Source organism: Carassius gibelio, chromosome B2 (assembly GCF_023724105.1).
Source record: "Carassius gibelio isolate Cgi1373 ecotype wild population from Czech Republic chromosome B2, carGib1.2-hapl.c, whole genome shotgun sequence".
NCBI classification, from domain to species: domain Eukaryota; kingdom Metazoa; phylum Chordata; class Actinopteri; order Cypriniformes; family Cyprinidae; genus Carassius; species Carassius gibelio.
Window position 1 is genome coordinate 27242973 of NC_068397.1, and position 20755 is coordinate 27263727.

At 37.4% G+C, this 20755-nt stretch overlaps 1 protein-coding gene across 2 annotated transcripts; it reads left to right on the forward strand.

Moving 5' to 3' along the window:
* Positions 1-1179: 1179 nt before the first annotated feature.
* On the forward strand, positions 1180-20011 carry LOC127950996 (fatty acid CoA ligase Acsl3). 2 transcript variants are annotated; one of them, XM_052548542.1, is made up of 17 exons: positions 1180-1383; positions 6632-6880; positions 6969-7119; positions 8904-9104; positions 10124-10301; positions 11353-11462; positions 11563-11701; positions 12889-13039; positions 13855-13978; positions 14135-14206; positions 14281-14420; positions 14533-14705; positions 15309-15383; positions 15511-15702; positions 16020-16134; positions 16218-16375; positions 17306-20011. In XM_052548542.1, exons 3-17 carry the CDS (start codon positions 6970-6972, stop codon positions 17461-17463), a joined length of 2136 nt encoding a protein of 711 aa, XP_052404502.1. In that variant the 5' UTR covers positions 1180-1383; positions 6632-6880; position 6969; the 3' UTR covers positions 17464-20011. The 2 variants fall into 2 exon arrangements, with proteins under 2 accessions (XP_052404502.1, XP_052404503.1); XM_052548543.1 differs by having other exon boundaries at positions 6638-6880.
* Positions 20012-20755: the final 744 nt, after the last annotated feature.

Sequence of the window (20755 nt, forward strand, 5' to 3'; positions counted from 1 at the left end):
TGTGATGACGTAATGAATAACAGAACCGCTCTTTTGAACCAGTTCTTTGAAATGAACTGTTCAAAAGAATCGACCATGACTCGCACTTCTTCTCACAGCTGCCTGCCAGCTGTTCGCTGCTCTCATCAACTCAACAAAACTATCAATGGCACTATCCACTCTTACACATCAACATTTCCCTTTGCCGCTAAAATTCGCTTCACAGGGACTCGATGGGCCTCAAAATACATATACACAAAACAAATACCAATGCAGTTTCACTAATAAATCAATCAAATCGATCATGACCGCTGGTAACCCGAGCGTGATGTCACGCCATCCTCCAACACGCGCCACCCAGCGTCAGCCAATGGGAACGCGCGCGGAGAAACCGGCCCCTGCCATGACAACGCTTCCATCACTTCCGGGCTTAGAGCGACGGCCGAGGGGATGGGCGCGTGCACGTGATCTATAGTACGTCCGGTATTCCAGCAGATTCGTCAAAAGCGACTGCAAAGCTGTAATGAAAAGACGTTGGTATATTCTAAATGTTGATGCAAGTATTACGCTGCCTGTGTTTTTTCCTCAATACCTGTTTAAATGCAGTTTATGTGTAAATTGTTTAACATTGTTGACAATGCCCCGTCTGAGTAAACAAGAAATAAAAACAAAACACATGATTCTGAGTAATGTTTTATTTATTAAAACATCCGAGTCAACCACATACTTCCACATGAGTCGCGCAATTTCGTTTATTTGTCCCACAAGGCAGCATCTATTTGATAACTTTAATAAATATTTATTTTTATTTCAGCTATTGCATGCTATTTAAATATAAACGAACTTAATGCAAACATACTGCTATTTTTTAATAGTGTAAATAATATATATTCCTATTTGCACTTAGTGTAAACAACAGACTGCTAAATAACGCTATTGTCACTCAGTGTGTATAGAAGTACACTTGAAATATACGTTTATTTCATGAAAGTGAATGTGCGAAGATATCGTGTGGGTGGTTTTTACCGTCACCACATGAAATCATGTTAAAATGACACTTAAACTGTGTCACATGTTTTAAAACAGTTATTGAGGAAATAACACAGCCTAATAATTGCATCAACATTTATTAAGAACAGTAAGAACGTCTATTTATTACAGCTTAGCAGACGCGTTTGACGAATCTGCTGGAATGGGACGTAAAATAGCTAACATGAACGCGCACATCCCCAGTTGAGCCATAACGCCGGTGCGAGTTAGCGACCGCAATATAACCGACCCAGAAAAAATAGCAATCCTCGCTCTGTATTTGCTGCGGTTCGCTCTTCTGTAATATATTTTTACCATTTTAAATGAGATGTTGCGAGTCTGACTGAATCAGCGGCGTCAGCTTGGAAGAATAAGGTGAGTGTTTATTGTCTGTACGGCTCGTGCGGTTCAACGTTGATTTCCGACTCACGTGCGTGGAGTAAAGCATCGTGCGCGTTATTACTCGAGTGTGAAGAGTGTTTGCATGCTTTGACACCTCTGAAGCGGAGGAATGTAGGATATGGATGGCATCGCATTCCTCTCTCGATACTGATCATCTGAGGCCTCTTCTGTCCCCAGCCTGCAATGACACATACATGCATGCATAAATTATTTAGTGCTTTCAAGCCGTGATCAAACACCTGCAAGCACACTCAACACATTAACAAACACTAATCTTGTTCACACAAACTCGATATCAACAAGCATGACATTTTACACATTTCACACCCCGTCAGTTTAGATTCTCTGTGTGATTTAAAGGCATACGAGCACATTTTGTCATGAAGGATAATGTTTTGCCTAAAGGAGGTCACAGATGAGTGTGCTGGTGGCATGAGACTGCAGTTTGCTGTGGGTGCTTGGGAAGATAGTGACATGCTTTCAGATAATCCTGGTGGATTATGAAGGCCAGCACTAAGAATAAGTATCTGCAAATGAAGTGCGTTTGATTTGACTTGAACTTGAGAAGGTTTTCTGTAACAACGTTTTATAATGTGCTAGACTTCCGTATTTACGATAACACAGTAAATATGTAAGTCTAGCAATATGCAACATATGTAAGTCTAGCAATATGTATGATTAAAACAAACATTTGACATTTTTCATCCACATCCTATGCATATCCATTATAAACACACCAATCATTGTTATTTCTTCAAGAGTAGCCTCCATATATTCTTGTGTTAGGTACGTGAACTCTTTATTTCACTCAGTCTAAGCATGTTTAACTGTGTTCTTCTGTGTCTTGATGTATCTAATCAAGCCCAGAAAACACTGGTGCTTAATAATGGCTCTCAATCCATGATATTGCCACAATTGAAAGGAATAAAGACTACCCAAAACACAATTAAATGCTTATGAATGATGTGAAAGAGTGGGTTGTGATGGCATTTTTGGGTGAATCATTCCATTAAAGAAATGTTTCATCCACAAATATGAATTTTCTGTCATTTACTGATCCTCATGTTGTTTTGTTTTGATGACAACATCGCATGTTGTTTACTTGATGTGCTTACGCGCTGATAGCTAAGTTAATAATACAGAGATATTTGAAGCAGTTTTACTCACCGCATGCGGTTCCAACACACGATCGTGACCCTTTTTCGTTGGGACTGCATTATCCTTAAGAAATAAACGATTTGCAAATCCGTCGTCAAACTGGGCCTTGTTTGTAAAACAAGCATCTTCGAAATGCAGGGAACAAACACAAACACTTGCACAACTCTGTTGATGCTCTGTAAAAATAAACTCCATCCACTGGTCCGTTAATGCTGTTTTTTTTTTTTTTTGTTGGTAATCTGTGCAGGGTTGTCTTGCCCTGGCAACCAAAAACACACTACTTTTGTGACTTTTCGCGACACTCTCGCTCTGATCAGTGAAGTCTGTTGTGCTCTCAGGGGAGCGCGAGCTCTTCCGGCAGAAGTGCCCTAGGACCCATATAAGGAAATTCCGCTCCATCTAACGTCACACAGACCCATACTAAAAAAAAACTTTCCGAAACTTGTGACAAACCGGAAGTAGTATTTTTGGAACAGAAATACTCCTTCAAACGTACAACTTAATTTTTGAAACTTTGTCCATGTTTAGCATGGGAATCCAACTCTTTAACAGTGTAAAAAACTCAGTATGCATGAAATAGCATTTCACCCCCCCTTTAAATAATCAGATTTTATTTAGGCTATACATCTAAATGATTATCGCCACACATACATAGCACACATCGCATCTGATAAAGGCTTGTTTTTATAAATTTGTTTTACAGTGCTTTTATAATATTTTTGGTTATAGATCGAATAGAAGATTACAAAAATCATAATTTGTATGATTGAATATTAATCAAAGTTTTGAAGGTTTCAATTTTGGCTGAACTATCCCTTTAACTCTATAAATAGTCAAATGTGAGATGCCCCATCTTTTACAGAGCGATCAGTGCTGTGAGGCATATTTAATTACCTTTTTTTTTTTTTTTTTTCAAAAAAAGGGAAAGATGCACCAAACATGATTACAAAGATTTTATTCTGGTTTGTAGATTGCACAGTGATGGTTTATACTGTTCAGCTACCGGAAACATGATTTTCACGCTTAAAATGCACCATAGATTGTGTCAAGTGTTCAGCAGTTCTTGAGTGAATTGATTTGATTGGTCTCTATTGGCTGGATTCCTCACGATCGTCCCACTGCAGGAGTGTATGATTAATGTCTTCTATTCTCGCACCCTGAGCACGAGGTGATGGACCAACCGAACAAGTCTGATCACACCCAGCCTCATCCAGTGCTATATAATAGGGATTATGGGTAATAATGAATGAGTGGGCTGTGATTAGAAATCCTGGTATGTGTGTCTGGAAGCTTGTTCCTTCTTTGTGCGGGGGAGTCCGAGCATAAGAGGAAAAGGGAAGAGAACACAACAAAATCGCTTTGTTTTCAGTTTAAGCCTCTACTGTTAGTGGTTACTTAACCCAAACCCCTTTACCGGTTCCTCTTCTCTATGTAAAAGATTTGTGACATTTATCCTTCAGTGTACTCAGGTATTCACACACAAACCATGTTGTTACTTGCCCATCATAATGCTAGGGTGTTGTGTGGTCACCTGTGTGTTGCTGTTTGTTTGCTAAGGTGTTCAGAGAGGTTATTTGCACTCTGTTATGCCGTTTCTAGCATGTTCTGGCTGGTTGATATTTCTCGGTCTTTCAATGTAAGTGAGTGGGATTTTTTTTTTTTTTTTTTTTTCACCCGTTCGATCATGAATATTAACTAGCATGACTAGTTAGCATTAATGATACAGGCATTAGGTGATCTGCCAGCGTTGTGCCCTTGAGCAACACATCCTCTTTCTTTCAGTTCTGTCTGTGTTGTGGCAGTGCAGGTGAGTTGGATCCGGTTGCTCAGGGGAGATGATATTTGATCGTGATACCTGAGTTTAGCTGAAGACCTTCACTTCACTGACCGCATCTTAGATTTCCATCTAATAACTAATGCTTGTGCTTCATTCAGATGCACGTGTTATCAGTACTGGGCGTTGTTTATGAGATCTGGATTAAAACCATGAATGTACAGAGGATGATTGATTGCACATTTGTTAATCATATTTCAATGGTAGAAGTGGTTTGGCGCACATGGTTATGCCCATCCAGCATGTTTGAATTTTAAATGTGACGTAAAGCTACAATTTTTGATTCTTAAATATACAGTTTTGAATCTCTACACATGTATAAGGGGTCTGTTATTTTTCTTTGGGTATAATGTTCGCAGTTCAAATTATTTTAGGACCTCTGTATTTTTAAAAAGAGGCCATATTGTTTTTGTTTTTTTTGTGCATTTTCCACCCTTTTTTTTAATGGAGTTACGTTGTCTACACCAGATGTGTCTGATGCCGCAAGCCACAACCTGACAAAATGAAATCCCTCCCAGTATAGTAAGCAATAATAATAATAAACAACTAGACAGCTAGAAGCTATAGACACGCATCTGCTATTTAAAATCCAGGACCTCTTCTTCAGGCACTTCCTTTCCATCTAATAAGGATTTTGTTTAGAAATATTGTTCCCCCAAATGTATCTAACTATTGACTAAAAATGTATCACCTGAATTTATTTTAGATTTTTTGTCTTTTTGTTCATTGTATAGCTTGTGTAATTTATTCTGAGATTGTCATGAAAATAGCCTTGATGCTGGCATGGTTTTAAAAAGTGAATGAATAAATCAATCAATACATGTAACTATTGTAAGTCATAGTGAGGATGTTGTGTTTTACATTTTGTGGTTTATTTCCAACTGAAATCATAATTTAATAATTTCATAACACTGCTGTTCAAAAATGTGGGTTCAATAAAATGTTTTTAAAGAAATTAATACTATTATTTTTAGCCAGGACACCTTAAATTTATCAAAAGTGACCATATAGAAGACATTTGCAGTGTTATGTTCCAATGTAGGTTCCTAACATTCTTAAAAAATATATTGTGTGTACATTTACTCAAGATTCACCAAAGATGTGTCTGAAAAATATTCTGTAAATTATGTTCAATGTTTGTGTAATCATTTCAGAGTCTCATTTGTTATCATTAAATTGTATTACATATCATATATTGGCATTTAATAGGCCACCCTGCTTGAACCTCTGTTGTGATGGAGTCCACTAGTAAAACTCCAAGGAGAAACACATTTCTGCTAGGTAGATGATATCTGAGAACGTCTCTATCCTGGGTTGTCGTTTTGAGCCTGCACTGTAGTACCAAAGCCAAAAAAAGACGTCCACAGCTTGTAAAATTGGCTTTTTTTTCCTTAATTGTTTTCTGTTGTACTAAAGTGTTTATTTCTGACTGTAAAACATGCATCTTCACAGAGGATTTTAAGGAGTTTTTTTTTGCGCTTGGCTATTATTGACCTATTCCGAATGTAATTTTTTTTTTATTCAACAGTGCGTATTCTATCATATAGGCCGCTGGTTTATCAGGTCGATCTTTATTTTGGGATTTCCAAAATTGGCCATATATGTCAGTTTGTATTTCATGTTCTGGATATGCTCATCCTCTCAGCACATACATCATTCATAAACACATCCTCCTCTCAAACAGAACACTTTTAGTTAGTGTGAGCTTCATCCTTCCAGAGTGACAAGCCTGTCTTGTTTGTCGTCTGAGCTCATGGCGTTCACTGTCTGCTAGTCGCACAATGAGCCGTGACATACTGGGTTAGACGCATGCTAATACGAGTAGCCAAGTTTGACTCTATATCGCTTTAGGTCCTAAACCTACCAGCCTGCATTATTTCCACAACAACAAATTACGGTTAAAAAAAAACTACATTACCCATGATTCTGCAAAAGAATTCCACCAATTGAAACTGAAAAGAGCAAATCATACCAAAATAACTCTTAAACGCCTGCTTACTCTCATGACGCCCTGTGAATGGCATAAGTCAGTCTTCCTATGCTTTGAGTCTACCTAAATATATATACCTATGGGATACTTCCGAAACTAGTGCGGATAAAAAGGGAACTGGTGTTGCTCTAGGACTGAAAGAGTCAATTCATAGATGCATCTCAAAGTGTTCTACAGTTGAACCAATTTTGAGTCATGACATTGACAAAAGGCCCTTTGCTTGTTATATTTCTCCACAGGGAGAGCTCATCCTTATTCCCAGGAGGCTTTGCACCCTGTCAGAGAAGGAAACTGGAGTAGGAAAAGGAAATGGAACAGGAAGTTGCTCACTTAGCCAGCAGGTTTGACAGTAGGCAGTAGAAAGGCCAACTAGTGTCATCTATAACTTAAAGCTCTTCAAGAACGCGGAAGAACTCGGTAAGACATTCAGAAGAAGAGGAATACTATCGCATACTTGGAGGAAAGTAAAAAAAAAAAAACAACACAAAGTGAGTGAAGGTGACAAAAATCACAGCTTTATTATGTTTTTTTATCTTTTTGTCGTCTTCTCATCCTCTGCTCTCTCGTTCCTCTCAGGATGAAGTTGAAGGAGGACATGTCTCCTCTCCTGCTGCAGGTCTTTCGATCGGTCATCTGGGTTTATTCTGTCATCACGTTCTTGCCCTGGTACCTGCTCTCCGGAGCCAGCGAGAGCCAGGCCCGTGCTAAACGAGTCAAAGCGCGCTCCGTGAGTACAACAGTGCGATTCATTCAGCAGATTCATTCAAAAACTGTCTCTTATCCTCAGCAAGACTGCATTTATTGGATCGAAAATAAAGAATTATTGAATATTATTACAATTTAGAATAGTGCTATCAAACGATTAATCACGATTAATCACATCCAAAAAGAAAAGCTTTTGTTTACATAATGTGTGTGCTGTGTATATTTATGTATATGTGAATACACACACATGCATGTAAATATCTTGAAAGTAATTTTTTTTCATAAATTAAATATTTAGATTTAATAAATTTAATAAATATATTAATGTAAATATATACATGAAGCCTAAATAATGCGTAATAAATGTACACGTATATCATCTAAACAAAAAAGTTGGATGCGATAAATCATTTGACAGCACTAAGTTATAAATAACTGTTATCTATCGTAGTAGGTTTTAAAGGTTTAACTATTTCCTGTGATGCAAAGCTAAATAATCAGCATCATTAATCCTGTCTACAGTGTAACATGATCCTTCCGAAATCATTCTTCTATGCTGATTTACTTCTTAAGAAACATTTATTATTATTATGAATGCTGAAACCAGTTGTGCTGCTTAATGGTTTCTGTGGAAATCATGAGACACATTTTCAGGAGTCTTTAAAAATAAATATAAAATTAAAAAGAACAGTGCAAATGGTTTGTAACTTAATGTGATTGCTGAATCTTTTTAACTGAATGCACCGTTGCTTAATATAGAAGTAATATTTTAATTAGAGGGGGAAAAAAACGTACTGAGCCCAAACTTTTGAATGGTAGTGTAGCTCAACAACACATAATACATGCAAAAGATAATAAATCAACTGAGATTATCGCTGTTTATCTTGGGTTAATGGAGGGATTTGAGTCACTTGCATTACTGATCAATGTCACTTAGACCCAGTCCCAGTTCTATTTTATACCTCTTCCCCTTCAAGGGGTAGGGGAGACAATATTCCCCTAAGGATTGGGACACCACTACCATGACGTAACACGTCATCATTCATCATCTAGCTCTTACAATACACACACATACTGGTGGTGTGCATTAGAGCCTTTAATTATCGTTCTGTATTAATGAGCTGCTTACTGACACACACACACACACACACACACACATATCGGAAATCACGCAGCTCACACATCCAGGAGAAAAAAAACTTGTCAACGCTGCCCCACGACTTTTATTAAATACAGTTTAAATACTGAATCGCTACATTATATTTTCAAGTGACAAGAAGATACAATTGCTGTTTTTAAGTAAACTCACTCTAAAAATATAAACGCACAATGCGAATACACGCAACCTCCATTTCTCTTTCTCTCTCTCTCTCTCTGAACTCACAATTGAATGTAACATAAAACAAGTGATTAATTTTAGTTAAAATCTTTATTTATGCCAGAAAAGCTTACATTTATTTGTCTTTTTGTTCGCTGTAGCAGCCGTGTTGCCGAGATAATTCATACCCCTTCGTCTGAAGTGTGGTCCCGAAAAATCTTCGTTTGAAGGGCTATCTGGCCCTTCCCCTTACCCCTAACCCTCCAACCAAAAGAGAATCGAGACAAAAAGGGGAAAGGGGAAGGGATAAGGGGTAGAATTGGTATTGGCCCTTAATGATAATGTTGGTTACAAATATGATCAATCAGACCACAAGTGGGTTTGCACTTTCTTGCAATTGTGTTCCCTAGCACATTTTGTCACCCTGTGCTTTTCGTACATGTCCAGATCTTTCCCCGTGACCTCATCCTGATCTTCTGTCCCATCAGATAAGCGGGAATCCGGCAGGGCCATACCGAGCCGTGAGCAACCAGCAGAAGCTGGTGTCCCTGCTGCATGAGGGTGTGGATACTTTGGATAAAGTGTTTGAATACGCTGTAGTGCACTTCCCTCAAAGAGACTGCCTCGGCACTAGAGAGGTGCTGAGCGAGGAAGATGAGATCCAGCCTAACGGCAAGGTCTTTAAGAAGGTGAGACACAAACATTGACCTTCGAGGACTTTAGATATTTGTTCACACTGCAGGTGATTCTGTTAATTGATCTTATCAGCATATTCAAATTAAAGTATATCTACATTACTTGGCATATTATGATAACCATCAGCCCAATGTCAAGAGACTTGCATTCATTGCATTTTTGATGCGGCGCAAAAGATTTCTAAAATCCAAAACACGCCCTAAATTAATTTTAATTAATTAATTTTGATCAGAAATACTGTTAAATCAGTAATAATGAGAAATATGACAATTTAAAGTAACTTTCTTATTGTCATATAATTTTTAAATATATAATTTATTCATGAAATGTAAAGCTGAATTTTCAGCATCATTACTTTAGTCTTCAGTGTCACATGACTCTTTGGAAATCGTTCTGATATGCTGATTTGCTTCTTAAGAAACATTTCTGTCAGTGTTGGAAATGCCTGTGCTGCTTAATTTTTGTGTTTTTTTTTTTTTGGATTCTAGAAGAAATAAAAGGTTTGAAAGAACAGCGTTTATTTTAAATCTATAACTTTTTTTAATTATTATAAATGTATTTACTGTAACTCTTGACCAATGTAATGCATCCTTAATAAATAAAAGCATTCATTTATTTTATGTTTTTAATTTTCATTAATTAGCCCTTTGAAAGGTAGTTTAAAGCCTAAAAACAGATGTAGGCTTTTGTTTGTACAAAGACCTTTTTTATATCCTTGGAGAACACAGTAAACACATACTTGCCCACTAAACACATTCTTACACAATATTCAAGTATATGTAGAGTTTTTCTATGGTTAAGGCACCAGATCCCAAGATAACTCGTTCTCAAATTCTCTTGAACTCCAGAGGAAGAAGATCCGTGGCCGTCTCTCTCTGTAAACTGTTTTTATCTCTGGCCTGTTGTTGTCCAGAACTGTTTACATCAAACTGAAAAGAAGTCACATGCTGCTGTGAAAGCTGCTGGGAATTTTCATACAATGCAACTCTGACTCCACTGTCTTTCTCTCTAGGTGATTCTGGGCGATTATAACTGGCTGTCGTATGAAGACACTTTCCATCTGTCTCAGAGGTTTGGTAGCGGGCTGGCTGCACTGGGTCAGAAGCCTCTATGTAACATCGCCATTTTCTGCGAGACTCGTGCAGAATGGATGATAGCGGCGCAGGCTTGCTTCATGTACAACTTCCCCTGTGAGAAATTAAGTCACGCACTCACACAGATTATTGTCTGCTGCTTTATGGTGACTAGGAGAGAATATCAGGCCAAAAATAGCAGCACCGCTGTAGTACTAGATGAAAGACAGCATCACACTGACATCAGAACGCTTTTTCACCGTTCAAGCAGACACGCATGCATGTGCCTGTAATTTGATTCACAAAGTCTTTGGTTTTGATTCGCTGGTATTTGCGGCATTATTCAATGGCCAAAAATGCATATCTTATAGTAGGTGGTAATGTGCGCTGCTCTTGGTAGATTGCCCTGGTCATTATGGAAATGAGATGTTGCGTCGGTGTTCTTCAATGTGCACATTTTTAGTAAATCACCGCAGAATTTTCCCCTCCCATCTGCACTTCTATGGAATTGCGCTCTAACATTAATTTGCCCTGTTTAGGAAATCTATGAATTTATGAATACTCTCATAAATGCAGATTTTATTATTATAAAGTATAAATATATAATAACATTATTAAAATATAAATGTTATTATACATTTTTTTTACGGTACAGTTTAATTGAAATTGTATTTTTTAATTAAATATTTTTATTTAAATAATAAAAAATGTTTATAATAGCAATGATTGCAATTAAATAATATTTCGCTTATATTTTATAAAATAATTTAATTGAAAAAATATAAATCTTTATTGATCTTTAGCATGTAAATAATAAAACATATATTATTATTTTTATTGTACTGTTATTTATTATATGAAGATTAAGAAATTAAAAAAATCTTATATAATATGACTTTTCTTTTTTATTGTATTTATATGACATTTGTACTTTTGTAATTGTATTTTTGCCATGAAAATAGCTTTGAGTGCTGACATGGCATTAAATAAAATAATCTGAATGTATTATATGAATACTCTTACTGCATATTCAAACTAAATTTTCATTAGTGAAGTATAAGTTTTGGCAGAAGTATGAAGTGATTTATTTGTAGTCTCTGCCTCTTTCTCTCTCTCACTCTTCTATATGTAAAGGCACAGTTCTAACTCTTCTTTCTCTTGGTCTCAGTGGTGACTCTATACTCTACACTGGGAGGAGCAGCTATAGCTCATGGTCTGAATGAGACTGAGGTCACACACATCATCACCAGCAAAGACCTGCTGCAGAGCCGCCTCAAGGTGAAAACACAGCGCAGGCCGTATATCAGACACGACACGCCAGTGAAGAGCGGCTGTCACTCATGCTCTCAATCACACTCTCTCTCTCTCTCTCTCTCAGGCCATTCTGATGGATGTCCCCAGGCTGAAGCACATTATACTGGTTGATGAGAAGCCCACCAGTTGGCCTGATCTCCCCAGAGGCATCATGGTCCACAGCATAGCTGCTGTGCAGGAACTAGGGTCCAAACCTGAAAATGGTAAGTCTCAAGTAGCATACTACTTTGTTTGAAATGTTTATGTGCATACCATTATATTTGCATGATGCATATTGTGTCACATACTGCTTTTAGTATATAGTATACATTAATGAAACGGTCCAATCATAACCTTCATAGGTTTCCAAGAACAGTACAGAACAGAACTTTTGTTGTGTACTAACACAATAAGGACAACAGAGCTGTGAACATCGATTGGTGAGGGAAGAAAGACAGCAGGATCTTCCTGTCAGATGAAAAGAATACTTTTGAGGGCACGCAAACCTGTGTTGAGAACCCACGCGCTTAGCCTTTGTGTCAGATAAGAGCAAGTGTTTAGAAAAGCCCTCTAGAGATAAGACAGGGAGATCTTATCATTATTAGAGCAGGTTTAGAGGGATAAAGGTTTAGACGTTTCCCTGGGGCATTTTTATGTGTTGCCTGTCTAACGCTCACACAAATGAAACCGAGCAGGATGAATGATCTTAGGTGCGTCTGATTTCAAATGAAATGGTCATGTCTATGCCTCATTCTCCTGGAAGACTTCCCCCTTTACAGGGAGAGCATTAGAGGGTTGAAGGGTGTAGGGATCTGAAATGACACTCACTCTCACTTTAACATCATATTTCCAGCATGTGATGTGGTTATCACAGATAATGCACATGAGCGTCAATTATACACAACTTCAAATTTGGCCTAAAAAATAAAATATATATATATATATATATATATATATATATATAATATATATATATCACAAAATTGCTGTTTTTACTGTTTTTTTTTTTTTTTTTTTTTTTTTTATATCAAATAAATGCAGCTTTGGTGAACATATGTTAATATAATAAATGACTTTTTGACTGTTTGACTATATTAATTTACTAAAACTGGTAATTATTTATATTTTATTTTAACAAATACGTTTTAAACAAAGCTTGTCACTTTTAGGCTTTTAAAATTTGACAGAAGATGTTGTACTGGTGCCAGGGGTTTAATTTCCATTAGCTTGGGCAGATTTATGACCGTTGTTTTTGACTGAGAAGTTCATGCAGTGCAAAGCAATCTTGGCTGCAAGTTCCCTCTTAAAAAAGTTAGTTTTTCATCCTTCAAAGTAGTTATTTTAGAATGCCATGACGACATGGCCCCTGCCTCTAATGACGGGATGTGAATGTGTGTTTCTCTGTGTGCAGTAATAAAGTCCCGCAGGCAGCCTGTCCCGTCTGATATCGCAGTGATCATGTACACCAGCGGCTCTACAGGCATTCCTAAAGGAGTCATGATCTCCCACAGCAACATCATCGCTGGCATCACCGGCATGGCTGAACGCATTCCTAACCTGGAGTGAGTTTATCTGACACACGCTCATGTCACACCAGCTGTGTCCTTCGCACTGTTTTTTTGTGCATTTTCATCACATCTGCAACTAGTGATGGAAACAGTTTCGTGAAAAATCCCTTAATTCGCAAAAATATTTTCAAAACTGCAATTCTCAAACTGCAGGCATCCACCTCCGGAAGCAATAACCGCATGTTTTTTATTTATTTTTTTGATCTAGACTAAAAGAAAATTATTATATTCAGTAGCTCTCCTGCTTTTCTTAGTGACATTTAGTGCAAGTTTATCATGAAGTTGCATCTTTGTTATCTTTGGCTCGTTGAATGGAAATGGTGCTTATTCGCAAATATTTTATGCAATATTCCAATTTAGCCCATAAGTTAAATTCGCAACTTTGGGTGGAAACCTAGCTACTGTCTTCATTGACCTTTCTCTCTCTAAAGCTCGGTCTCTCTATTTTTATATTTTCCAGCATTTTTCTGTCTATCCATTAATTTTTTTTTTTTAGTTAAATAGCTAATCTCCATCAATCTTTGTTGTTCTATTGTCAGTACTTCAGAAAGCTGGTCACGGCAACATGATTAACCGATAATCAGAAATCAGTTACTTCAGTTACTTGTTAAAAAACAAACAGGTTTCCTGCTGATTTAAAGAAATTACTAAACTAAAGTAGTGCAGCTATTTTCAACATGATGATGATATGTTTCTTGAGCAGCAAAGCAGTATATCATAATGACTTCTATTAATATTTCAGAACATTATTGTTTTTATGGTTTAAATAAATGCAGCCTTGTTAACACACTTCCTGTTTATTGTGGCAGTGAGAACGACACTTACATTGGCTACCTGCCACTTGCTCATGTCCTGGAGCTCAGCGCTGAGCTGGTGAGTGTGTCGCATGGCTGCCGGATTGGATATTCATCACCTCAGACTCTTGCTGACCAGGTACAAACGCACACGCTCACATGAGTCATGCTGTTGTGCTGTCATCACCATGTCAAGCTTTTTTACAATCTCAGAATACTTCCGATTGCCAAAGCATTTGGATCATAACTGCAGACTTCTTCAGGAAACTTTTTTAATTTTGTCCTTTCCCCACAGTCATCCAAAATCAAAAAGGGCAGTAAAGGAGACACCAGTGTGCTCAGACCAACACTGATGGCAGCCGTACCTGTAAGAAACTCACAAGTTCCCACAAACACACAGCTGCTGAGCTTGATCCAGATGTTAATTATTTCTGTGTGTAGGAGATTATGGACCGTATCTATAAGAACGTGATGACTAAAGTTGAAGAAATGAGCAGTGTGCAGAAAACACTCTTTGTTCTGGCATACAACTACAAGTTGGAGCAGCTTTCCAAAGGATACAGCACGCCGCTCTGTGACCGGTATAAAATGAATGCTGCTTATAAAATTAGCGAAATGATTTCATCTGAAACTCGCTGGGTTTGTTTAGAAGCAGTTGTGTTTTCTCTGTTTTGACTGTATCTTGTTCTGCAGGCTTGTGTTCAGAAAGGTTCGCTCGTTGCTGGGCGGTAACACACGTTTGCTGTTGTCTGGCGGAGCTCCTTTATCTGCAGCTACTCATCATTTTATGAACATCTGCTTCTGCTGTCCTGTGTCCCAGGGCTACGGCCTCACCGAGACCTGCGGAGCCGGGACCATCAGCGAGAGTAGGCATGAGATTCACTGAGCCAGGCTCAGGCAGTTAGGAGTCAATCTGCAATCAGCAGTTTTAGTCTAAAATAAAACAACAATCCTGGATTTTTAGTTGTTAAATAGCTAATCTCTATGAATCTCCATTGCTGTATTATCAGTGCTTCACTGGCAGCACTTTAAATTAAGGGTGTGTGTATACTAGTATTTAAAAAAAAAGATAATTAAAAGCTGGTTACAGTGGAAAACCTGATATTAGGATAGATAGTATCATAGATAGTATTACATCATGATCTGGTCTGAATTATTTAATCGGCTTGAAATTGCTTTTTGAGTGCAGTCTTTTTTTAAAATAATTAAAGACCTTAATCAGCAGTCACAAAAGACTAGAGAAAAGTAATGGGAATTTATGGCTCACCAAGAATGGGAATCTTGGGATTAATATGTTTTAAATTAGTGGTGAGAGATCTTGAATAAAACCTGGGTTAACATGCATGTGACTACTGCAAAAAAAAATAGTAAAGGAGGGGGAAATAGAGTAAGTGAATTAACTAAATTAATGCTTCTGAATAAATATGTACGATTGCATAAGTGTGCTAAAACTGTGTATGTTTGTCTAGTGTTTGATTGCAGCACTGGACGTGTTGGAGCTCCTCTGGTGTGTTCAGAGTTCATGCTGAAGAACTGGGAGGAAGGCGAGTTCAGCTTTTTTTACTGTCAACACTTATGAAGTTCATTGGCTGCTACTACTAAATTCTATGATGAGAATTTTAATATTATAAAATAATGTCCATTTGAATATTTTTCTCTTTTTTGCCATAGGTGGTTATTTCAGCACAGACAAACCAAACCCACGAGGAGAGATTCTGATTGGTGGGCCAAATGTCGCCATGGGTTACTATAAAAACGAGCAGAAGAACCGAGAGGACTTCTTTGTGGATGCAAACGGCCAGCGCTGGTTCTGCACTGGAGACATTGGAGAATTCCACCATGACGGCTGCCTCAAGATTATCGGTGTGGAGAGATGCACAACATATCAGATATCACCCAATAATGGAAATTCTGTCTCTACTTGTTCCAAACCTGTATGAGTTTCTTATGTTGAACACAAAAGATTTTGAAGAATGTCTAAAAAATTGATGGTAGCCATTGACTACCATAGTACTTTTTCCATTCTATGGAAGTCAACGGCTACCGTCCGTTATCACATACAGGTTTGGAACTATTTGTTGGTGTGTAATTGCTGACAGAATTTTCCTCCCTTTAATCATAATCATAGTAACTTCTATGTAGGTTCCTCTAACTGGTTGTGGCATGTGTGTGTACTGTAGATCGTAAGAAGGACCTGGTGAAGTTGCAAGCTGGTGAATATGTGTCTTTGGGCAAAGTGGAGGCTGCGCTCAAAAACTGCCCGCTCATTGACAACATCTGCGCTTATGCCAACAGGTGAGTGTACATAAGAAACATGCATTCATAAACGCTGTATAGTGTTTTAGCTGACTTATAAATCTTTCCATCTTTTTACACAGTGATGAGTCTTATGTGATTGGGTTCGTGGTGCCCAGTCAGAAGCAGTTAACCGCTCTTGCTGAGCAGAAGGGCATTAGAGGAACATGGGAAGAGCTGTGCAACCATGCAGAGATGGAAAAAGAGGTTCTACGTATCATCACTGACGCGGCTGTAACAGGTCTGTCAACAGGGCAAACACTTAGATTTTTATAATTTGATTGACTGGAAGATTTTTGAATTGCAATGTCTTTGCCAAACATGTTTTCTGTATCATGGTTTTGCATCTTTTTACTCAGTAAAAATTAACCATGTTGTAGGTTAAATTGTCATTTTTATAATACATCTTACAATATAAATCTTAGAATAACCATAATTATTTTTTTAAGAAATTATACTTTAATTTGATAGGAATGATTTGAATATTCAATGTATTCTTACCAAATTAAAGTATTATTTTTCTTACAATATAAATCTTAGAATAACCATAAATTCTTTTAAGATATATTATAAAAAATCTTGTATTAAATACATTTTTGTTGTTTTGGACTATTCATCATCAAAAAATCATAAAAAAACAAATATATCCCGAGCAACAAATCAGCATGATTTCTGAAGGATCATGTGACACTGAAGACTGGATTAATGATGCTGACAGTTCAGCTTTGCATGAGAGGAATTACATTTAAATTAAAATGTATGCATTTAGCAGACGCTTTTATCCAAAGCGACTTACAGTGCATTCAGGGTAACATTTTTATTTTTACCTAACAATTAATAAATTACACTTTGAAATATCACAATATTACTGTGTTTTTAATCAAATAAATGCTGTCCTGGTGAACATGAGATTTCCTCTCAATACTGTCCTCTATTTCCCGGGTATTGTTGGGAAGTCGAACTCATTTATGAATTGGCATGTTGCTTGTTTAGGCAGTTCATTTCGCTGATCCAATTCCACTAAAAATTAATTCACTTAAACTGTCACTCAAAGCCTTTGGCAAAAGACCATGCACAACATTTTACATAATTCTTTTAAGCTTCTTGCTTTATACATATATAGCTATAGCTTTCCAACATCATGTTAAATCAAATCTGTTCTGTTTTACAGGTAAACTGGAACGCTTTGAGATCCCAAAGAAAATCCGTCTGAGCGCCGAACCCTGGACGCCTGAGACGGGCCTGGTTACCGACGCATTCAAACTCAAACGCAAGGAAATCAAATCACACTATCAGGACGATATCGAGAGGATGTACGGTGGCAAGTGAATGAAGCCAGGCGGTGTGATGTGATGGGGAGGGAGGGAGGGGGGTTTAGGACACACCATATACCACAATGCCTATATACAAAAATTCAGCCCACAATCCTCTGCCTTCCTGCTCCCTGCAATGCTCTGTGATCAGAACTGGGACACACTTGATTTTGACGAGAGGGAACGGTGCGACAGTAAATGCCACCTGCTGTAGCAGGTCCTAAATAACACACTTTTCTCAGATGATATACGAAAGAGACTTCTGAAAGACACGCGACACAACATACAGACTGTGAGACTTTTGGACCCCATCCAGTCCTTTTGCTTCTCTCTTCTTTTTGATAGACACGCCCCCTTTACCCTGCCCTCACATTGTTCTGCAGGCAGATGCGCTTGATGATTCCACCCTACTGCGAAGCGGTCATTGAATTCTCATCGAGAGTCTATGCAGGGAAACGTTTTGTAATTTGGCTGTATTTTTTTGTTGCTTATTTCTTTGTTAATTTCATTCAGAATTATTTTGATCTAAAACTGCTGCAAGATTTGGATATGTATGGAATGCTCCTCTAACTGTATCTCTTACAATGTTACTTTTTCTGGAACTTTGGCGTTTTTACTTGCCATCTTGTTACTTTGAACTTGGGCTTCTGTTGTTTACCTGTATCCAAAGGCTGTTACTGTTGCCCTGTGTGGAATGAACGATGCGTTTCTGCTGCTAGTGCACACTGACGACTGTGTACCTAGAAAAGAAACCAGAAAGACCAACCTTACACTCCAGACCAAGAGAGACCAGTAATAAACCAGATATCTGTTCTGATGTAACAAAAGCAGTTGTAATTTTGCACCAAAGCGGTTACGGAGAGCAGTCTTAAGCCAGAGACCTGCTCTCTAATACCACAAAAAGCTTGTACTGATGCAACAGAGAGGTTTTTTTTTTTTAATCCAATTTCAGAGATCTGCTCCAAATTTTGTGCATTTCTATGTCAGTGAGTTGGCGTCTGGTCTGCATCTGAAAGATTCTCCCACGTTCCATTACTCACAACTACAGGGTTTGCCTAAGACTCACATGGGATGTATGACTCCATATTTACAGCGTATATTTCTTTGAACTATGTCTTTTGTCTGAATTTGTAAAGCCTTTAAATGTATTTCCTTCTAAATATGTCATGTGGTCATATGATGTCAGCCGTTGTGTTGCATGGATGTTTTGCAAGGGAACCAAGTGTTGGCGTGGAATAGTTCGGGTATCTTAAATGGCCATTTTTTATTATATTGTGATATTATCATTGTAGGAAATTAGTGACTTTAACAAAGAGGAAAAGTATGAATTTGAATGTGCTATAGACGTATGTATGCACAGCCCGGTCCCAAGAGCATGAATGTCTCCAGCCTCTTCGATGTATTGGAAGAGACACTATTATTCTGCTTTTGACTGTGCAGATCGCTTACATCATTCCACAACTAATGCATTATGATTCGCATTTGACTTTGCATGATTCAGGAGATGTAAACCAAACAAATAAGCACTGAATACGATTATATTCTGTTTGCGGACATTGATAAATATGACATTTGCAAAAATGGGGCAAATGTTTCTTGATTTGTACATTAATTCATTATTTATGTGAAAAATCATTGATTTTCAGCACTTAACATTTTCAAAATGTAAAGTTCAGATTTTTTTCTTACGTTTTCTCGATTCCTTTAGACAGTTTTGATTAATCTTTGAAACACTCCAGCTTTACCGTCACAACATGATACTCTTTACTGAAACTGTTTTTGTTTTATAATTTTTGTTTGTCCTAAAAGGAACTTAAAGGCAAATGGTGTTCCTAAACTAGACGTGTCTGATTTTCCTGTGCTTGATGAAGGATGTTGATTTGCCTTTCTTACACAGTGGAAATTAAAAGTGCTTCATAGGAATTTATACTTTTAATAATTTATTTCTGTCTTCGAATTCAGGGAGTGACTCATTCCCCTCTGAGAGCTGCTGTACTGCTCATCTTGATCGTGCTTCATTTACATTCTGTGATGTCATTTGTTCCAGCCACAAACATCTGGCCAATCAGCTGTTAGTCTGAAGAGAGCTCCACCTTATTTTCCATGTTCTGAGCCGAACTGTAATCTATTTGGTTAATTCACCTGTCAGTCACGTTGTTGGCAACAGCTAACCCAAATGAATCCGCCTGTTAGATGCTTACGCCATCAGTGCCATCTGTGTTTAACTGCATCCTACTTTACGTTCTTAAAGTCCTTGATGTTTGATGGCTACACACAAGCCTACTGAGCATTCTAGACACAAAGGAGGATGTTTGGTGGATTAATTCTCTCTCCTTGTTAACTGCTCTGTAAATATGAAATTCATTAAGTTAGTTGCATTTAGCAGATGTACAAATGTAATATCTCTTTTAACTATGTTTGATCTTGATTACTGACCAGATTTAGGATCTTTTCTCCTCTGTGTGAGTGGTTACTGTCTTACAACAAGCAAGTAAAAGCAAACGACTTTATTTATTTGTAATTTGGCCTTGAAACTATAAGAAATAAAGATTTGTGAATGACAAGGGGATTTCTGAGCATTATTTATCTGTGCCTTTGATTTCAGATTTTTTTTTTTTTGAAAACTTAATAAAATAATTCAACTACAATTCAATAAAAAAAAGTGGACCGCAAGGAAGGGGTTACACTCTAAAACATCAAGAGTGCAAAACGGACACATCCACTCACCCACATACACAATTATGTACACTCAAACGAATTGGTATGGCTATAACCATACAAACAAAACAAGTCAGAAAACTGAAATAAGATCAAACCCAGAAGGATTAAGCTCTGATAAAACATTCCTATTCATTTTTGTTAAATTTTTATCAAATTGAAATGTTTTGTGCAACAAAATGATTTCTCTATGTTCAAGTTTGACTGTAGAAATAATAAAAAAAACGGACACCTCAAATAAGAATTTCAAACCGTCAAAAAAAAAAAAAAAAATCAAAACCTTGACAAAATTTGTCTTTGGGAATGTCTAAATATATATCCATATTACTTCTAAAATCAACTAGAGAAATTTGAAGGCTTTTTCTATAGCGCTACATATAGTAGGTAATAAACAATGGAATGCAGATGTTTTTCTTATTTTACTCCCACCAGATGGCACTAATCTGGCTTCAAAAAACGGGGTTGGGATTTTCAGGTGTGCAGGCAACTTTGACCACAAGTGTGACTCCCAAATAGGGAGCACCAGAGGTTACAATTATATTATATAATTAATGCCTATTTATATTAAGTTGTATATATGTAATGAGAGA

Bases quoted from the DNA above. Each gene is read 5' to 3' on its own strand.
- LOC127950996 (XM_052548542.1), top strand. From the start codon at position 6,970: ATGAAGTTGAAGGAGGACATGTCTCCTCTCCTGCTGCAGGTCTTTCGA. The intron at 14,207-14,280 runs GTAAGAAACTCA...TTCTGTGTGTAG, and splicing joins CACTGATGGCAGCCGTACCT to GAGATTATGGACCGTATCTA. The intron at 16,376-17,305 runs GTCTGTCAACAG...TCTGTTTTACAG, and splicing joins CACTGACGCGGCTGTAACAG to GTAAACTGGAACGCTTTGAG.